The following is a 19839-nucleotide window of genomic DNA, read 5'->3' as shown; positions in this document are numbered from 1 at the left end:
TGTGCACTTTTAGAGTGTGAGCGTGTGTCCAACAGTGGATCAGACTGGATGTACGTGGACACACACTTAGCCTCATCTGTGTCATGAAGTGAGTCGCTGTGGCCCGTGGTTTACACCGCTGTGGCTGGATTTGGGGTCACTTTTATTTAAAGGTGCCCGAAAAATACAGTCCGCCAAGCAAACCAAAATATGGCTTCATTATCACTGAGATATTATGAGATCTGAGGTCAGGTTGTTTGTGCACGGAGCGCACATAGTGCAGTGACACACTCACTCTCATGCATCTCCAGCTTGGTCTCGATTGCATCAGGTTGCACCTGTTGTCTTGTGTTTACTTTCTTTGTTGAATTCAGATACCCAAGACCTGAGATGAAGAAAAATGTTAGATAATGGAATTTAAAAAAAGATGATTATTAAAAAAAGGTATAGTTAAACTATATAAATAAATGCGGTGATGATATTTCTGTTTTTATTTTAGAGGTTATTATACACTGTATGCTGTGATTTCGATCTGGGAAACATTAAAGACATTCATAGCCGCTTTGACAATTGTGTCTCTTTATTGATACGGTGAACAAAGGTAAGTATACATTTTAACAGAAGAAGAAAAGAAAAAATGAGTAAATTTATATATATATATATATATATATTTTGCAATGATGAATATGTGTAATCAGATATCAGAATCAGAGAATTTCAGCATATACATAACTTTTAAACATTTTTTTTATCTATAATTGTAAACAAGACCCCATAGAGAATATATATTTTTTTCCCATTTTCATTGTTTTGTTAAAAGCGTTAAATCAGTGTGTTATACGTTTTAATTTTGAAACCGGAAATGTCTTGTAACTTGTCAGGAGACTGAATACTGAAGGAAAATCCGGAAGTGAAGGAAGAGCGTGGCTCAGAACGGCTGTTTTCCAGCTGCATCTTAGGCCTTCTGATTGAATCGTTGGTATCTATTGATTTGTTTTATTGTTACTTGATAATCGCAGATGATTATTTTTGAGACAATGTTTAGTTTTGGATAGTTTTATGCACATCGAGTCATTATAGTTGAAGGCCCAATGAATGGTTCAAATAAAAGAAATATATGGAAATTTATATGTTGCAAAAACAATAGAACATTTGAACTAGAAGGGAAAACCTGAACCTAAATATGTAGATGGTTGAAACCAGATACTAGAAATGAAAACAAAGACTTATTAGATTATGAAGCACGGCTAAACAACAGCATGCATGTTAACATTAAGACTGATGGTTTTGAGAGATTGAAATTGTTAATATTTTGCTTAATGTACTTCTCAGAAATAATAAAAAAACAAGATTCAAAGATCCCAACTACAATTGTATGTCAAACTTAATCAAAGGAATGTCAATACCTCATGACTAATTGGCGTTTCAAAACAAAAGTTATTATTTAAGATGGAAATGTCATAGAAACAAAAGCAACAAGGCATTTAATTCACTGTGTCCATCTTTTCAATAAAATTTGGCATCTTCCTCAAAAACATTTATTTCAGATTCTAAAATTGAACACAAAACATGTAGTATGTTCTGAATTGTGCCTCTTACATATAAATTGCCTCAATATATCTGTATTTAGAATTTTCCTCATTAAAAAAGAAAACATAACATCACTTAAACATATTTTGTGTGATCTTAGCACTGCATTGATTTCTTTCTATTTTCCTATTATGAGCTGTTGTCGTAAAATATGTGTACTCACTATATTTTCAGCTCTTTTAAATTTAGTAAGATCTAATCTATTCATTAGAGCAGGGGTGTCAAACTCATTCCAGGTTCGGGCCAGATACTGCCGACTTCGACGGAACGCGGGCCACTGCCGATCGGCACAAACGGCTGACGGGGGGGTGGCCCTGGCGGTCCGATCGACGGTTCGCTGACGTTGGGACGTATGTACTCCAGTGGCGGACCGTTTACTCTGCGACCTCCTTAAACTGTCTCTGCTCTGCTCACTGAAGCAAAACAATACATGGACAATAAATATCAGAGCCAAGAGCAGCGAGTGTAGTCAAATACTGCTGCTAACACATCCCGTCAGACTAGGATTATTTATTTATATCCATTAATGAACTTTTCTCCTCTTGTTACCCTGGTAACCGCTGTCATTACAGACGGTTGTGTCGATTCTTACTGCGAAAATCTACGTACTTCCGGTTTAGCGGCTACGCTTCGTATTTTCATTTTATGGGAAAAACCACAAAAAAATTAACGGAGTAAAAAGTTGTTGGTATGTTTTTTACGGTAAAAAGGACGATGATAAGGTACACAACGAAAGTTGACACAAGCAGTATGTCGCGGGCCCGCGAATGCGCGACGACACACAGAGTGCATTGTGGGATTTGTAGTATTATAGTGATGCGTGCAATATACCAGCGGGCCAGCTCTAATAGTAAATAGATTTGATCATGCGGGCCGAAGATAATTCATTCACAGGTCGGATATGGCCCGCGGGTTATGAGTTTGACACATGTGCATTAGAACATTATGTAAATGTATGAGGATGTGTGCCTCTGTAACCAGAAAGCATGTCGTCTCTCATTTGGTGTTAAAGGAAACTTTGACGCTTGCTTCTGCTTGCTTACGTGTAATCATTTTCCATGTTACAGGAATGTCTGCAGGCTTTGCAGTGAATTCTTTGGCAAACTGCTTGTTGAACTTTGCCACTACATATTTCCAGTAGTCTGAAGCCTGAAGGCTTACATCTGGAGCAATTCTCCAGTCTGGGTAAATCTCTGCGTAACGCTTGTAGGGGTGCCATTCATTCTTTGTGTCAGAGCAGCGAAATCTAGTGTCACTGATCACACAAGAGGAGCATACGTCAGTGACAAGCTTTTCTGTCTCATTCCACCTGTATCTACCCAGAGCCTTTGGCCGATGTAGTGAGGTAAAGTGCTGGGAGTGGACTTTTTCTCCTGCCTCACAAGGTGCTGCACAGAACGGACACTGTCTACCACATCCAATCATTTTGGCACAAAGCTCATTCTGAGGATTCACATTTAATTGTTTTAGTTTTGTTAAGATGTCTGTTTTTTTAAACTCCTCTCCAAGGAACTGTGCCATGTCCGTCACCCACCCAGTCAGCCAGTGAGCAAACTGTTCCTCGTCGGCATTGTTCAGGATCATGAAAGCACCAAGAGCATCTTGGGAAATGACCAGTTTATCACCAAGTTCCTGGCAGACATTTTGAACAAATGACTTCAGGTTGCCACTCTTTTTGGCTTTAGCTTTGTCGATAGCTTCGTTTATGCTCTTGATACTTGACAGGAGATGTCGATCCTCAAACTCTGACATCGCAGAGCCGTTTGAGAAGTGCTCCACCATTTGGTCCAGTATCCATTTCTTTACATACTCTTCATATGAGCAAATGTAGCTCAGATAGTTCTCAAAGACATCCTTGGATAACAAATCCAATAAAACTGAAGACTGGAAGAACATTCGTGTGCTGAACTTCTGGTCCGTCAGCATTTCACCAATGATATCAGGACCCAAGGAACGGTTGACAAAGTCTTTGACTGCAGGCCTCAAGCATCTCCTCGTGAATTCTTCTGCCTTCTTTTGACACTGGTCTCGTTCATTGAAGACATCTTTAAAATCCGTGAGGAACTTTTCCTTGTTTTGGTTCAGGCATCTGTAGGGATCGTTCACTTCTATGAAGTTTTCATGCATTTTCTGAAACTCTCTGGCTGCAATTCCACAGATGTGCTGTTTGAGAGAAACTTCAAACCCAATGTCTGTCGTAACATCCTGATGGTTTTTCAGCCTCTCATCGATCAAATTCAAAATCTCTTGGATGTAAGTATCATGATAATTGTTTTGACTTTGCATTTTTCCAGCTATACACTGTATGCAAATTGAAATGATGCTGTCTGCAACTTGTTGGACAGCCTTTGGGTGACTGGAAAACCATCCTTGTACTTTCTTGAAGAATCCTTCAGTTACGTTAAAGGGTTCCATTCCACAATCTTGCAGCTTTTTTTTACTTAACAATTTGCATGCATGACTTCCCTTGTGCTTTACATTTTGTCTCAGGTGTTGAGACACATTGCTGTAAATGTCCTTGACCTCCATTCTTGAAAAGGAGAGTTCATTCAATGTTTTAGTCCACATCTTGTCAAATTCTTCGTCCAGCTCTTTTTCTGTCATTTGGACTTTTTTCTTCTGACACTCTTCAATCAATGCACACACTCTCTCTTCTAATTGTTTTGTGTGGTTCTTCTTGATTTTATCAAGTTCCCTCATCCCCTGTCTGATGTCAGCTGCTGCTGTGAGCTGATTTAACACAGAGCTCTCAATTTCACGTCGAAGACTCTTTGCACTATTTCCAAAGTTCTCTCTATATCCTTCCACTAGATAGACATGGCCCTCTCTTTGCTTGAAGTACTTTTCCAGATTTTCAAGAAGCTTTGTCTCCCATGCAGACAGCACTTTGCGAGCTTCACTTTTCAACTCTGTGAGAAATTCTGACATTTCAGATATCTCAGATTTCCCAGCAACTGTTCCAAAGTTCTGAATCCTTGTTTCGGCATTCAGAACCCACGTGTACATGAACTTTTTCATTGCCCAATCCCATTTGTTGAACTCTGTGCACAGCCTCATGTACGCATCAGCCACAATGCTGTTTCTGAAGCTGAAGATGAAGTTCTCGTGCTTCACGGCATTCCAAAGACTTTCTATCCATTCTGTGAACTCCATTACGTCATTAGCAGTTGATTTACAACTTCCCAACATGTGGATTATGTTCTTCTTTAGCTCGTACACGGCTTCGCTGTACCCTGCATTGACTGGTGCCATTGGTGGGTTTCCATTCCAGAGTCCAGGAATGTACCAGTTCCCAGTGTCTGGACTGTACTCCATCACATCAGTGAAGCTCCTGCTCTCTTCTTTCTTTTCCATCTTGGCTGCTGCCTGGGTCATGTCGTTTAACTGCTGCAAGAGCAGTTTCCTGTCTCGTAGGTTCTTCTCATGAGCTGAAACGTCTGACACATTCTGGTGAACAAACTGACATTTGGGCTTTTTGCCCACCTCTGTCATCCTGAGGAAAGCATGCACAACTATTTGAAGGATGTCTTTCATTTCTGTGGAATTCTCCATTGCAATATTGATGATGGTGATGTCACTCAGCCCCACCACAAGGGTTGCAAGCTCATTGTCGTGCTCATGGCTATTGTCCAGCTGTGCAAGCTCTGGTGACTTTAAGCCCTCAGTGTCAATAATCACCATGAAGTCACAGTTCAGAACTTTTTTAACATCTTCATTGATTCTGATGAGCAACATAAAAGCACCTCGAGTGCATCGACCACTGCTGACTGCGAACTGCACTCCAAACATGGTGTTGAGGAGAGTCGACTTCCCTGTGCTCTGAACTCCAAGGACGGTGACTACCAGAATCTTGCTCTTCGGTATCAGGTCATTGAGCTGAGAAAGAACCTCACTAACCCACCTGAGAGGAATGTTGGATGCATCTCCATCTACAAGCTCAAGGGGAAATCCATCAAGTAACAATTCTGCGCAGAGTTTTGGCAGATGCTGTAATTGTTGACGTGATGGAACTCTTTCTTGAAGGGAAAGTGAAGCTTCATAGATCTGACCCATTTCGCGGAAGAAGTGTTCAATCCCCAATGAGCTTTGGGAAAGTTGTCTGTCAATTTCTTTAATTTCTTCTTTATTTTCTGAATTTTTGCATTTTTCTTTGTACTGCTCCCTGAGATCAGACAGTTTCTTTCGGGACACATTATCAAGGTTTATTCGCATCCATTTCAGGAAGTAGCACCTCTCTATCCCTGGGCTTGATATTGCCTGAATGAAACATGTCATTGCATTTGACATGTCATAAGAGTTCTGTTGTTTCCGAAGTTTTCTTTTCTCTTCCTGAAGATCACTTTTGTAGTCTTCTATTTTTTTAGACCCAACATTTCGAAGCCGAAATTCTTCCTTCTCTAGGAGAGTCAGTTCCTTCCAAATTTGGCCTTGCAAAGGCAGCTGGGATTCTTTGTATTCAAGGATATCTTGAATTTCAGAGGTGATGGCATCTGCATTTTTCTTGGCAGTCTGGCACTCTGGGGAGTCTTCATCAACCCAGATTCCCAGTTCATGGGCAATGTCAGCCATTTGCTCAATTCCCATCTTCATCTTCGTGTTCTCAACAACGTTGCTGACTGTCTGTCGCAATTTTTTGACAAAGTCGGCATCATTCATTTGTTTAGCCTTTAAAAGGATGTTGCTTTTAGTCAAGCCCAACTTGGTCGCTACCTTTTTTAGAGCATCCATACTGGAGCGCTGGCTTTGATGGTTTCCAACCAAGAAGATCTGTGCCTTCTGTCGTTGGTTGGTAAGCAGCTCACATTTAGAGTCCAAAGTGTCGAAGAACACAAAAACTGCTGCAGATGTCTCACACAAAAATGAAAATTGTGTTTCAAATGAATCAATGTCCCCACGAAGGTTAGCAACAGCTACTGGCTCACTGAAGACATCCATGTTTTTGTTCCCACAAGGAAGGTACCAAGTGATTTCAACCAGTCCATTGGATATTCTCCTTGGACTGTCACCACACTCCATATCATGATGAACAAAGGTATCATGGTACTGCTGAGAATTACTCAGAAGCTTATTAAGGATCTCTGACTTTGACAAGGAGCACTCACCAAGTCTCACAAAAGATATCATTGGAAGTTTAGAGAGAACAATTCTGTCTTCAATAAATCCTTTGGATTCTGTAAGGGATTGAGGTCTGTACTTTTTAACAATGTCTCTCATGGCCCAAAGCATGAGTGTACACTGCTTTGTGTCACAATTAGGAAGCAGCAGAGGCACAGAAAACTGACACATGGACATTTTATGTGCCATTTCCTGCCGTACCAAACCATCAGAACACAGAAAGAGGGCGGTGATTATGTCGAGGGGGTTTAGCACTTCGCCTAAATTCAGATCCTCAAACAGATCATAAAAATCTAACTCTGTCTTTACTGCTGCAGCATCACAGTTTGGCTCACATTCTGATGTACATTTTGCATTCCTAGCTGTGACATTAACCATCATCAGTTTCTTGAGAAAGTACCATGGTAGATCTGAGTTACACTTGACAGGTTCATCAGTGATGGTCTTCTTGTCAATCTGAAGTACTGTGCACAGGGATAGCTTCTCAGGGTAGAGCTGCTCCAACCCCAGATCCTCCAATAAGGTTGCTAGTGTCTCTGTGGGGATAAAAAAATTTGTCAAACAAAATGTGTGTCCACAAAACATTCATTGAAAGTTCTAGCTGAAATTTCTGGGAATACTGTACAATTTTACACCCTGACTTTGCATTCAACTGTAAACCTCTATTTAATCATTCATTTGGTATTTATGTACGTCCTTGAATTGAATTACAAGTGTGAATAGTATTAAGATAAAGTATCTCGTTTGGGTTTTGTGGGCTTTATTATTGCGTCTAACATTTCCAATCACACTGAATTGTTTGAATCAAATTTGGGGCGGACATGAATTCTTTTTAGTACATGTGAGCACTTGTGTGCACAATGAAGAAATATTATAAAACCAAACAGAAAATGAATTAAAGTTTGGTTTTCATGTTTATTTGATTCATTATTATGAATGTGACTTCATCATAAAATCCGCTCTTAATTCCACTCCCTCCACTACCCTGCTGAATGGAATAAGTCGGTCCATCTGCGCTCAGGAGATCAGTCTTCAGCTGAGACAGGTGGAGACTGATCACTTCATTTTAGTTTTCGGACACTTCTCAGGACCCCGACCTAGTGTATGCTGCCGTAAATTGCAGTTTAAAGTGTAGTTAATGCATGACAATCTCAAGATCTCTATTTGTAGCTTTTTATTTGAGGCTCCTTTCTGTATAATTATGCCTGCATCAGCACATACACCATAAGTCTACTCCAAAAGATATAATGTAAATGTGTTTTAACTTAATTTATTATTATTTTTGATTAGGTGTATATCAGTAAACAACGTATTGCCAAATCTGAATATCTACAGAAGGATTGCCATTTACATTTTTACATGTCATATTTGATATATTTGGATTGAAGTTACTGATGTAGACAGACTTGCTCACAGGCCTGGCCAAGTGGAAAGAAATGAAAAACTGCTTTCCTTAAAGCTGCTTATGGACTGAGAAATAGACTGTTTAAAACTGACCTTTACCACACGTGCTGTGTGGAATGTCGACATTGCTGTCGGACCATTGCATTGATGCAGTGTCGTCTTCTCCTGAACGGTAAAGATCAGCGGATGAATCTTCATCATTGACCCCCTTGATGGATGACAAAATGGACATTTTCAGGTTTGATGAATCAATTTATAATCTCATACACTTTAGTGAATCAATATTTTCCATTCTATTTTTTTTTTTGTAGATATGCAAACTGGCTTTTTACCTCCATTGTGGGTACAGTGTCAGTCACCTCACATCTGGTTTAGGATTATTCAAACAGCTTCTTGCTGAAAGTAAAAAAGAGACAAGTGGTTATGGCTTTATTGCTATTGCTTAAGTGCTATAATATTATGCTTTCTTGACTGCATGGACTAAAAGCCAAAACACTAACCCTACAACAACCATAGCTACTTTGCTTAGCTAGGTTTTTACACTTGCTAATCATGTGCAATGCACATTGTGCATGGTCAGGAGGGGTGCGGACATAAGAATTGGTTCTATTACGTTTTTAACATTGTGTGTGCACTATGTAAAAGTACAACTTTGGTAAATCCTATAACTTAACACAAGTAACTAGACATTTTTAAAGAGCTAAAAGTTATTCAAAGAGTTACTGTGAATAATGAAGTTAGACTTAACATGTTTTGTTTTGTGTCTACATGTTTGGGACTAATGTTTCATTTATTAGAACGTTATGGTCGCCTCTCCCGGCCCCCTTCCTAACCACTTATTGTTTTTATATTACAGTAGTGCAGTCCTCAATAAACATAAGCAGCTTGAATCATAATGTCATAAAAAACTAGAAAATGTTGCCATTTGCAAACATTAATGATAAAGGTGTTTTGTCCTGTGCAGGGCGAGCCCCGTGTGCAAATATATCACAGCAGAACACTCCCCATACTGTGCTGGAGGAAGCCACTTCCTTGATAATGGAGTTTCTCAAAATCGAAGATACTTAAAGTAAACTGGATTAAATTCAATTAGTTTCACATAGCACATATAGAATTTTAAAAAACGGTACGCTGGAAGTATAAAGGGAAAATGTTTTTTTTATATGAAAATAACTTTTATATAATAAGGATAGCTGTTGAGATTTCCATACGTTTCTATAATCATCATAGAAAACAAACAAATCAGTCTTTAAATCGGCTTTTTATGGTATGAAAATATGCAACTTTGGTCAACCCAAAAGAGATTTACGATTAACTGCGCACGTGTTCTGTGTTGAGTCGAAGGAGGAGCTCAACATTTTCTCGGTGAAATATTTAGTATTCGTAATGAAGTCAAACGATTCAGGTTGATCGAAAATAAACCCCAAAAAGGTTTCGTCCATGGAGTCTACAGATACCAGATAAGGTGACGACGTGCCAAGTTTTAGGGAGTTTACAGCGCTTATTGGTTTCCTCGACTTGTTTAGATATTCTCAATAGTCATAACTGCAAAACAACTGGCAAAACAATAGCATAAAGACACCCACCTCCCGCAGACCGGGTGGGTCCGCGGCCATGCAGCAACGTTTCTTACTGAGGTTCCTCCGTGCAGCTTTGAGCGGTGTTTTCTCCTGTACGAGGCGGGCCGCGAGTGCGCTCCCCTGCAGACTCCCCCCTTATGTCCTGCTGGGGAGAAAAGTTTCACATTCGTTTCAGGGTTTTTTGATCACGTGGATTCTCGGAACAGTAAACTGCGTTATGAAACTCAAATAGAAATTGATTGGATGGCCCTACCTAGAAAGTGTTCCACCAACCGCCACTGTTATTGCATAATTTTCCTTCCCTGATTTCTCTTCTGAGGCAGAGATTTCCCTTTTTGGCCATTGTAGGCCCTTGAGAGAAAAAAAGAAAACACTCGAAGAAAACTCCTTCGTCCTTCTTGAACTGATGTATTTTACTATTGATGGAGTTAAGCAAGGCGCTGTTTCTGTCAACAGTTGGTTCGGTGCAACCTTTACTGTGGTCAGGGCTTACGAGCAGAGAAAGAGGTACAATATCTGCAACAGTTTATGAAAGGGTTGTACAATCTGTATTAGAGATTGAGTGATTACTTCATCAGATGATGCATTGCTGATCATTTCTATGAGTTTATTGATTAAAGATAGAGGGCCATAGTTTGATGAAATCTTTCATAATTATTCATTTTCAGTTTCATAATTATTGTAATGATCGCAGTGTTCCTAAAGGATTCTTTTTTTCTTAAAACTGATTTTTTTCAGCATAAGCAGGATGTAACTGTAAACATGGAACCTTGAGACTGACATAGGGACAAAGCATACTGAGGTACCGGGAACAGTTGTATTAAAATGTAACTCCAATATACACTTTCATTTCTTTACCCTGCCTTTATCCCTAATGAATGAGGTGGCATAACCAGGTAAAGTATGTGCATATATTTCTGTGTAGATGCAAGGACACATTTTCTCACACTGTGCTTCCCACTCTGGCCTCAAATGTCCTGTCGTAAGGATACAGTATGAAGGTAGATTTGGTAGAAACTGTTTCAAGAGCAAAGGGTTTTTTTCTAGACCAAAGGTTTTTGTTTTGAGAGCAAAAACAATAGTTCCATAAGCAAAACTAACAAATCATTTATTCTCAGTTTAAATGTTTTTACTTACAAACTTTATTTTGGCTTGCAATGCAAGAAAATTGCTCTCGAAGCATTTCTTTCTTGTTTGCATAATAAAGACACAAATCTACCTTCATACATTTTCTGCCAACTGTTTGTCATTGGTCTATAAATGGACTCATCTGTCGAGAGACATTGGCGAACCTGGGAGGCACCTGTAGAATTCAAGAAAAAGTGGGTGAGAGCTGGAATACATACAGAAGTAATCCAGAAGAAGACATGGTGTCCAGAGTGAGACTAGGACATACAGGAGTAAATGCAACATTATTAATAATGAAAAAGCACGTTGATGTGTAATAATGATAGAGCATGTAATAATGTATTGTCCCAAATAGCATCAAACCAGACAAAGATTGATTTCACAACTTGGTGAAAAACAGATGACATTAAATTTATATGAGTTACAAAAAAAAATAATCTGGTGAAATTTGATTTAATATTTTGTTTTCCTTTTTGAAGATAACTTGGTTATTTGTAAGGATTTAGGAAGGTGTAGGATGATGACCTCCTTAACCACACTCCAGTCCAGATGGTGGCGGTAATGCTCCACAAGTTGGTTGCCAACCGCCAATCAAAAAATCGAGGTAGTTCACTTCCGGGCTGCACGGAAAATAAACAGCTCGCAGTAGTTGGCTAAAGCCAATGCTACTGTAACGGAAATGCATGTAACGCGACCTCAGCCTATATCGACGAATTAAGGCACCTTCTGAAGGTAAGTGTGCTCATCGCATGGATGCACTGTTAGCTTAGCTTAGCGTTAGCTGCCTCACGGCCCCTGTGCTCGGTAGCGTTAGCTTGCTGTAGTGTGTGCGTGTAGCATCGGCTACGCACGGTGTGTTACATGTTTTATGCACGTTTAAACCAACGCGGGATGACGATATATCTGTGAGACAATTAGTTTACATGTAACTTGCTGCTGAATAATAATACAATAGTTAACGTTATATTATCCTGGTCCTATTGACATGCAACTTGGTTCTAATGTTCATAACATGACCATTAATTCCAATAGCAGTGTAGTAACTTTAGTATGATGTCGTTTATTTACTTGTACTATTTCGGCTATTTCGGCTTATTATTTTGTCTGTTAATCCTGTAGTTCTAAACATATAGTACAGGGTTGGGGAAAAAGATCAGTTTAAAACACTTCAGGTGAAATTATGAATGGTGGCCATCCAATCCAAATCTGTTTAGCTCGATTACTTAGTTTTTGCTGCATTTTGTTGTTATAATATCAGTAGAATTACGTCAGGGTTTAGAGCTGAAATTAGTTCATTGACCCAAACGGAATCCCTTTAACAGTTTGCATTGTTTATTAAACATATTATATAATGTAAAGTGCTCAGATTTAGGATTCAAATTGTCTTTGTCTGAAGGATAATTCCTTCAAGCTTTGGATTGGTTGTAGATTGTAACGATTTTTTAAAGAGCTTTGAAGAAAACGTTGCTGGGAATTGTTAAATATTTCCATACAAAGACCCTGCAGATAATGTTGCTATGCAAAATACAATAATCTGTTTGCATGCTGGAATGTATCACTTCATTCAACTTCAAACTTTATTGTTCTCAGCTTGCTGGTTTGGCCCCATCTGCTGTCTAAAGCTCATATCTACTCACTGGCAACATGACAGAGCCACGCAGCTCAGGAATGACCTCGCTGCCTCCGACAGCCCCCGTGCACGCCGACTCCACCCCTCCGGCTGCGGACATGGACCCAGTGGAGTACACCCTTAGGAAGCGCCTCCCCCGGAAACTACCGAAGAGACGGAACGACGTCTACGTCAACATGAAGACGGATTTCCGCGCTCAGCTGGCACGCTGTCAGAAGCTGCTGGAAGGCGGGGGTCACAGGGAGATCTGTGTCCACGGCCTGGGCCTGGCCATCAACAGGGCCATCAACATTGCCCTTCAACTGCAGGCCAGCAGCCAGGGGGCGCTGCAGCTGGCTGCCAACACCTCCACGGTGGAGCTGGTGGACGACCTGGAGCCAGAAGATCCCGACGAGGCCGGCGAGCCAATGACGCGCACCCGCAACAACTCGGCCATTCATATTAAGGTTTTCTACCCTGATGCTCAGTGAGCTGAATGTGTCCTGTTTGTTCCCTCGTGGCGGCTGGTGGGACTGAATGCATGCGTTTGTGTTTGGATACCTATGAGGACTGCAGCAGGAGATACGTGGACAATGTGTTGGTTTAATGTACATTTAACTGTGTTGGAATACTCTCATTCCGTAAAACCTTTGTTGACTGACCATATTGAGCTTGTTCAACTTGTGTTTTTTTGTTGTTTAACTTATTAGACTTGCATGGCTTAGTGCTGCAAAGATGTTTGTCAGGTGAAAACTCGTATTTAACTACTTGTAGACAAGTTTTGCCAAGTGTGTTAAATTTAAATGGACTGTTCAAGTGTTAATATAAGTAATTTAAAAAACGAAATGCAAAGCTTTTACTTTCAAACAAGTTGTAGTAAATGTCCACTAGATGTCATCAGTGTAAATCTATTTCAATTTGGTTTTCAGAACACTGAACTGCTAGTGTTCATATTTAGAGTATGTACAGGATTGTTTTGGTGAAGACAGTTTATTTGATTTCTTGACTAAAAATAAATCGTACAAACAATGTGCTGGAATATTTAACTTTATCTTACTCCACTGACCTGAATACGACCTGGGAGATGAATGAATGAACTGGACAGACCTCTCGTTGTTGTGTTTCCGTCTATCATTTTATCAAAGAATAATATTTTGTATTTAAATAGCAAATTATACAGTGATGGGACAAAAAGAACAGGAAGAAAAACATGTACAAACATCCTAAACAACATCTTGCACTCTCCACAAGATAAAGCAATACGGGAAAAAACAAGGAAGGACACTTAACCGGTCTGAAAGAGTTGAGCATACATTTTGTAGAAAACTGAGTTCCCATGTCTAACTAATTGCCCTCCTGCTGTTTGATGACGAACAAATGAGGAAAGAGGAAAGCAACAGTGTTAACGTCAGATACTGGGAAAAACAATTTGCAATTCCAGCCTCGCAGGATGTGAATTGTAAGAGGGAAAACAGCATTTTTCCGGGCAGTCGGGCTATCAGTGTGTGACTGGAGACCGGCCGAGTGTTGGTAAGGCAACAACAAAAACATCTCGTGCAACGCTCCAACCAGCTGCACTGTCTTTTTACTCCTTTACGTCTGTTGGCTGGAAGGACGGACAATGCTTTGATACTAACCGCTAGTCCGGTACATGGTACGTGCAGGCAGGAGGAAGCGTGCCATCGGGTGTGATGCCAGTTGTTTTCAGTGTTGCACAAGAGATCAGACACCAAAATAATACTAACACTGGAGCTTAAAAGTAGAAAACTTGTATAAATACTTATCCCACAACTTTTCCAAATATATAAAAATATTCATCCAAAAGGAAAAAAAAAAATGAATCCCAGAGAAAGAACTATGACTGTGAGTCATAGTTGAAAAGGCTTGTGGGTCGAGGCCTCATTTGTTCGATGCCTCCTAGCAGTGGCGGTGGAAAGGGATGCCCTTTCGCAACCCTCGGTTCACCGATTTCCAGGTGCAATCAATATTTTCTGGCAGTTTCACCCCACAATCCAAGTTAAGTGCAGGGGTCAGACTTACTGGAAACGCACACATGCACGCCACATACAGATAAAAACTTGCAGCATTCACACACAAACACACACACACACACACACAGAGTGCAAGAGCGTGCCAAAAGACCAGCGTTTGGAGCGGTGCCCCCCCACGGTGTGTGCTTCACCGTGTCCTTATTTCAGGTCTACGTTCCAAGGTGCAATCATCTCCCGCCCATCCAAAGCCCAGCTGGGACTGTCCTCTACGCTCAGCCTGCCTCCCCTCGCGTTGCGATTGGCTTCATCTCTCTTTCTGCACGCTGCTTCCAGCAGCCAGCGTGCAGGTCAACAGTGTCAAGTCCTCTCCTCTTGCCCTCGGATACGCAAATGAGTTTCGCCTGGAGTGGGGAGACTGGCTGATCAACTGACATCTTGCTGACAGGCCTGTGCATCCAACAGAAGGAGGCGCACTTTGCCTCGCAGGAAGTTGACGTGGACTTGAAGCAAATCTGTTGCCGAGGACACCGACCACGTTCCCTCGAGCCCCGCAGCACTCGTTGGGGGCGTGTATTCCTAAAAGACAAAGACAAAGCAACATGTTACACTTGTCTCAATTTATGTTGTGTGTGCTGGGGGAGTCCTCCACTTTTACACAATCACTCACTAGCAGTCTAAAAATATTGTCTGGGTATCAGTGGAATATATCTATAATCTTCCCAGTTAAAGTTAAAGTTTCTTTTTTTGTTCCGCATGTCTTTCATGTTTTTTTTAACTTTATTCCAGATGATGACACTTTCATTTCAGCGACCCCTGAGCCAGATCACAGGCTGTTTATTCAGTTTCAGTTTGTCTATCCACAAGGCCTTTCCGCTTGACCCTGACTCATCTCAAAGGCTGCGGGGCCACAATTTAAAGAATAAACTCTTACAGCAGCTTCAGCGCACACAGTCTTACTCTGAAAGGGTCACACTTTTCACCTTCTCTGTTACCGGAGAAAACACCCTTTTACTGCAGGGAAGCAACAGACCCTGGGCCTCTGAACCTGCCATAACTCACCTGGATGTTGAGGCTCCGCAGCACAGCGTTGATGCTGAGCAGGTTCCTGATGCAGTTATCGATGTGGCTGTGCAGTGCTGAGTTGGTGACTGAGGTCCGTAGCAATCCGAGGCCCTGCTGTAGGAGCCATAAGCCACACTGCACCTCTTCGGCTTGCTCTAATCCCTTGCCAACAAAAAAGGAGACAGAGGAGACGAGTTAAAGAGTCTCATTAGGAGTTCCTGGCCCCCCAGAAGGCTGCATGTGTCCGTGTCACAGCTGATCTAATCGGGTTGTCGGCTTTCTTTAGTTACTTACATTTTTCTTCTCCCAGACATCAAAGTCGACTCTGGTTTGGGGAACAGTGACAGACTCTGACATGGTACATCCTTCTGCACAGGATTTCTAAGAAAAATCAGAAAAGGCCCGATGTTTACCCAGTGGTGCGCAGACGTTTTCAGTGTGGCTGATATCCTTGGCCCACACTATCCCTGAGGCGCTACACCCTGAGATCAGAGTGCATGCATGTTTCCTCTCACCATAGCGACTTCTGCGTCTCGTGCTTCTTTCATGAAATGGTTCAGGACCCTGAGATCACAGATCGGCCTCAGCGGGGACAGTAGGCCTGGCCGGGTCAACTCCAACACCATCAACAGCAAGGCAAGCAGTCCTGTCACACACAACACATACGCAGATCCAGTCAAATGCTGAATGTTATGTGAATGTCACCACAGAATGAAAACTACGGTTGAGGCTTCCCAGTTGCATGCCTTTGACACCAAGTCGGTTTTCCGGGTTGACATCCAAGTCAGTCCAATATACAGTATCATCAGATTTGTGTGACATTCATTCATTCTTGAGTTATGGCTCAAAATCGTGTTTTGTGACGACCTTCTACACTTCTGCCTCTACCAATCCGATTCTAATTGCTTCAAACAATTGTAGCTTGACAACATAATGCTTCGGCATCGGTGGCGCCTTATCAGCTTTCTGTAGCCTGATAAATGGAGGCATTCCCATGTGAGGGAGCAGGACAGTTCATATGCTTCACAGACCAAGCTGTGACATCCCGTTAATCATACATGCGTGTTCTGTTTTACTTTGGGACTAATCTCCCCATTCAGTTCCTTTCCTCGTGTTCCTCCTGATCCCTAACTCGTTACGTCTGAACCCAATCACCTGCCTCTGTCTCTCCCCCCTGCCAGCCCTGCATACATACTCCCCCGCTCTCCCCCTTTGGCTGCTGGATTGTCTTTGTGTTACCCCGTGCATCATCGCTCTCCAGCAATTCCCTCCAGTGTTTACGATGACCGGCCCTCCTTCAGAAGCTCTAAGAAATTTGACTTGAGTGAGTTCCACCAACTTTGAGATGTCTTTCAGTGCAGTTTAAAGAAAAGACGGCTTTCCACCGCTTGAAATGTTTGAGTTAGCATATGACGTCTAAGAAACCATGTGATATCCTGGATTTGGGGCTGAGAGCTGATTCTACCATGACAGTGCAGAAATGAGTGTTGAGAACAGGGTGCTTTTATAATTGTGCTGCTGGTTCAGCTTAATTCATGGAAGCGCTCTGAACTCCCGAGGATGCACTTGGCAATGACAGTAGCTCTGCTGTTGCGGGTCATGTGGGAATCCGGCCTCGTTCTTTTGTGCCACATGCTGAATGTGCCCTTTCACAGAGGCCTGAAGGTGTTATGCAGAAGCATGGTGGGCAACACAGATGATCTTGAAAGGCAGACAGGTTGAATAGAGGCTCGATTAAGTCCCCAGACTCCCAGATAACACGAACAAATTACACTAAATGGCAAAAAAAAGAAGTTAAGCTAAGACTGCGAGTTGGCTTTCATGGAGGTCAATGGTGTAATCATGTTAACCTCTAAGCCCCCTTTACTGTAAGGTCATTGAGCAGAGTCGTTGACACAGAAGATCAAACTTCACCAAGCTTTTCTTTCACAGAATCCTTGTGTATCCTCTAGGATTGTAGTGTATAGTTGTGCATAATGTTATTCAAAGGGAACGGCAAACTTTAAACATTAGTGCAGAGGGTCTTTTCCAGGCCCTCTATGATGCTCTATATTTATAAAAGCCCTGAATAGTCTTCTCTACAATGACATCAGGTCTCGGGATTCCAATAATCTTTAACACAGACCATTGATATATGGATTTTGCAGTGTCAGAGAGAAAGCGTTGTCGGCAAATGACCTCCTTTCCATAAACTCTGACATTTGTCATTGACGAAATGCGGCCACTATAAATATCTACATACAAGTGTGTGTGACTCAGCTGGACGATTATCGCTGACCTTTTCACCTCGGCCATAGCCTACGTGAGAATGCATCAATCTGAACTGAGTACACTCTCTCTCCCTCTCTACATTCCAATGGAATATCAGTCCAGGACTGTGGCCAAACTAAAGGTTAACAGCTTTATCTGTCAACATCAGATGCCACAACCATGTTGCTATTTTAAAACTGGAAGCCGAAGTCCCTAGGTGGCAGTGCTTTGGATAATATCAAGCTTCCCTCCACGTATGTGAAGTGATGATTCGGGAGGATGGCCAAATGATGGCTCACTTGAGCTCATGCTTTTGGCACGTGCCATTAACTCTGTTGTGTGCCATGAAGACCAACAAAAAGGTCTTCCCCCTCACATAGTGCAGAGTGGTAAATAAGTGGAGATCAGATGCAGGTGTGACATAATTTCCTGTCCAGTTTCAGCGGAATCCCTCGTGGCCCTTGATAACCCTTATTCCCTTTTCTGCTGACAAGTATATGACGACAGCACACAAATCTGCAGATTCAGCTTTTGCACTCAATACACCCATGTCCCAGTCTGCTATGTCATGATAGATAATAATGAAACCGTGCTCGGCAACCCCCCCCCCCCAGGAGACCATTGTCTCTGCAGTGGATTACAGTAACACAATTTAATACATCTTTGGTGGCGATTAAAACAGCAACTGGAGTTGATTCACTGCCTTGCTCTGCTCTATAAAAGGTCCAAGACCAATCATCATCATATCATTTTTACACTAAATATTGTCTTTTCTCATGCCATTATCTTTGCTTAATGTTGGCCCAATCATTGAGCATTCAGGAAAAGTTAGGCACAAATCAGAGAAAAGAAAGAAAAAGCAGACTTCCCGTTTTAAACCATCTCAAGATTCGGATATCACCCATACACATTATTGAATACTTCCAATTCCTATTTCCCGAAAAGCTCTCCTGTGCACTGTGCTCAACTCTTTTCGTGCGTGCTTCACCGCAGTATCACGGGAATCTGTCAAATCCTACAAAACTAGAAAGCCGCACGCCTATACGTCCACATTTCATACATCACTAACGTCATTACCGTGTTCTGAACACTGCGCAAACCGATGCGGCGCGCACGCATTTCACACACAAAGTAACGCACGACACCACGGAGTTCCAGGCGCTCTTACCTCTATTCTTTTTCTGCAACATTCGCAAACCGGTGCCACATCTTTAAGAAACATCGTGTGTTTAAATATATGCACGAACTGCACGTGTCAATGTAGAGGCACTGCATCCGTTAGGTCCAACGGGCAAATCAAGAGCGTGCGTCCGTGCTCCAGTCCGACCGGCGTGTTGGTCCGTGTCGAAACCATGTGTGCTGCTGGTGAGCGCAGTCACCTACCAGACTTTGCCTCCCCGCTGCGTTTGGCAAAACCTTTTATTTACCTCCCCTACGGGTATAGAGATAACGCGATAGTCCGCAAGTATACGAGGACGCGCCTTTTTTACGCACCACGGCGAGCGATACAACTTCAACCCGTGCATGCGGTGCCCCGTTTGCGTAAAGAGTGGAAATACGCCGCCTGCTAAAGCTGTTGTACAGAGGGGGTAAAAAAAAAATCATGTCCATAACTCACTGGGAAAGTCCATAGCGGTGTCCGCATAGCCCCTCACAGGGTCCTCGCGGTTTGGCCCATGGGTCCGTCTATTGCGGCTTAATTGGAATCGAAGCTCTTTTGAGGGTCTCGTGCACTTATCCGGTAGGTGTTTCTAAAACTGATCCTGTTTGATTTTTTTTTTATTGATGACTATGAAAATAAAGTTGCATTGTTTCTATGACAATCTGCACTACCTCCTCCCATAAAACCTAATTGTTTTCTTTCATCGCTATCCAAATAATAGGTTATCTCTGTTTATAAAACGTTCAGCCACAATAAGTAAATGATGTCTTTGGGAGAAAAAAAACGCAGAGACTTCCCATCCATTGTTCCGATGGTTACAGTAGTATCTTTTCAAAAGCACTGATTGTGTAAACATTGAAATTAGATCTCAAATGGGATAGTTTGTCCTGATTACCAAAAGCTAATCAGGTTTGTGCACAGCCATACAGTGATCACATGATGCCCCACAGATATGAGGAAAACGTCTTC

The 19839-nt window shown here is 41.8% G+C and overlaps 3 protein-coding genes across 4 annotated transcripts; 1 reads left to right on the top strand and 2 right to left on the bottom strand.

Moving 5' to 3' along the window:
- Positions 1 to 380: 380 nt before the first annotated feature.
- Positions 381 to 9822, bottom strand: si:dkey-85k7.12 (up-regulator of cell proliferation). Its single transcript, XM_037479520.2, has 4 exons — positions 9675 to 9822; positions 8421 to 8484; positions 8182 to 8296; positions 381 to 7220 (listed from the first exon to the last, which is right to left on the bottom strand). The coding sequence occupies exons 2-4, from the start codon at positions 8424 to 8426 to the stop codon at positions 2566 to 2568; spliced, it is 4776 nt and encodes a 1591-aa protein (XP_037335417.2). The 5' UTR covers positions 8427 to 8484; positions 9675 to 9822; the 3' UTR covers positions 381 to 2565.
- Positions 9823 to 11376: 1554 nt separating this feature from the next.
- Positions 11377 to 13439, top strand: pop7 (POP7 homolog, ribonuclease P/MRP subunit). The gene is made up of 2 exons (XM_037480400.2): positions 11377 to 11528; positions 12387 to 13439. The coding sequence occupies exon 2, from the start codon at positions 12441 to 12443 to the stop codon at positions 12894 to 12896; it is 456 nt and encodes a 151-aa protein (XP_037336297.1). The 5' UTR covers positions 11377 to 11528; positions 12387 to 12440; the 3' UTR covers positions 12897 to 13439.
- An 89-nt stretch (positions 13440 to 13528) lies between these two features.
- Positions 13529 to 19466, bottom strand: epoa (erythropoietin a). Of its 2 annotated transcripts, none has more exons than XM_037480399.2 (5): positions 19327 to 19466; positions 15974 to 16104; positions 15753 to 15839; positions 15456 to 15620; positions 13529 to 14972 (listed from the first exon to the last, which is right to left on the bottom strand). In XM_037480399.2, exons 1-5 carry the CDS (start codon positions 19337 to 19339, stop codon positions 14820 to 14822), a joined length of 549 nt encoding a protein of 182 aa, XP_037336296.1. In that variant the 5' UTR covers positions 19340 to 19466; the 3' UTR covers positions 13529 to 14819. The 2 variants fall into 2 exon arrangements, with proteins under 2 accessions (XP_037336296.1, XP_037336295.1); XM_037480398.2 differs by lacking the exon at positions 19327 to 19466 and adding an exon at positions 18877 to 19292.
- Positions 19467 to 19839: the final 373 nt, after the last annotated feature.

The sequence above is a fragment of the Pungitius pungitius genome, chromosome 1 (assembly GCF_949316345.1).
Source record: "Pungitius pungitius chromosome 1, fPunPun2.1, whole genome shotgun sequence".
NCBI classification, from domain to species: Eukaryota; Metazoa; Chordata; class Actinopteri; order Perciformes; family Gasterosteidae; genus Pungitius; species Pungitius pungitius.
This window is presented reverse-complemented; position numbering and strand designations above follow the sequence as displayed.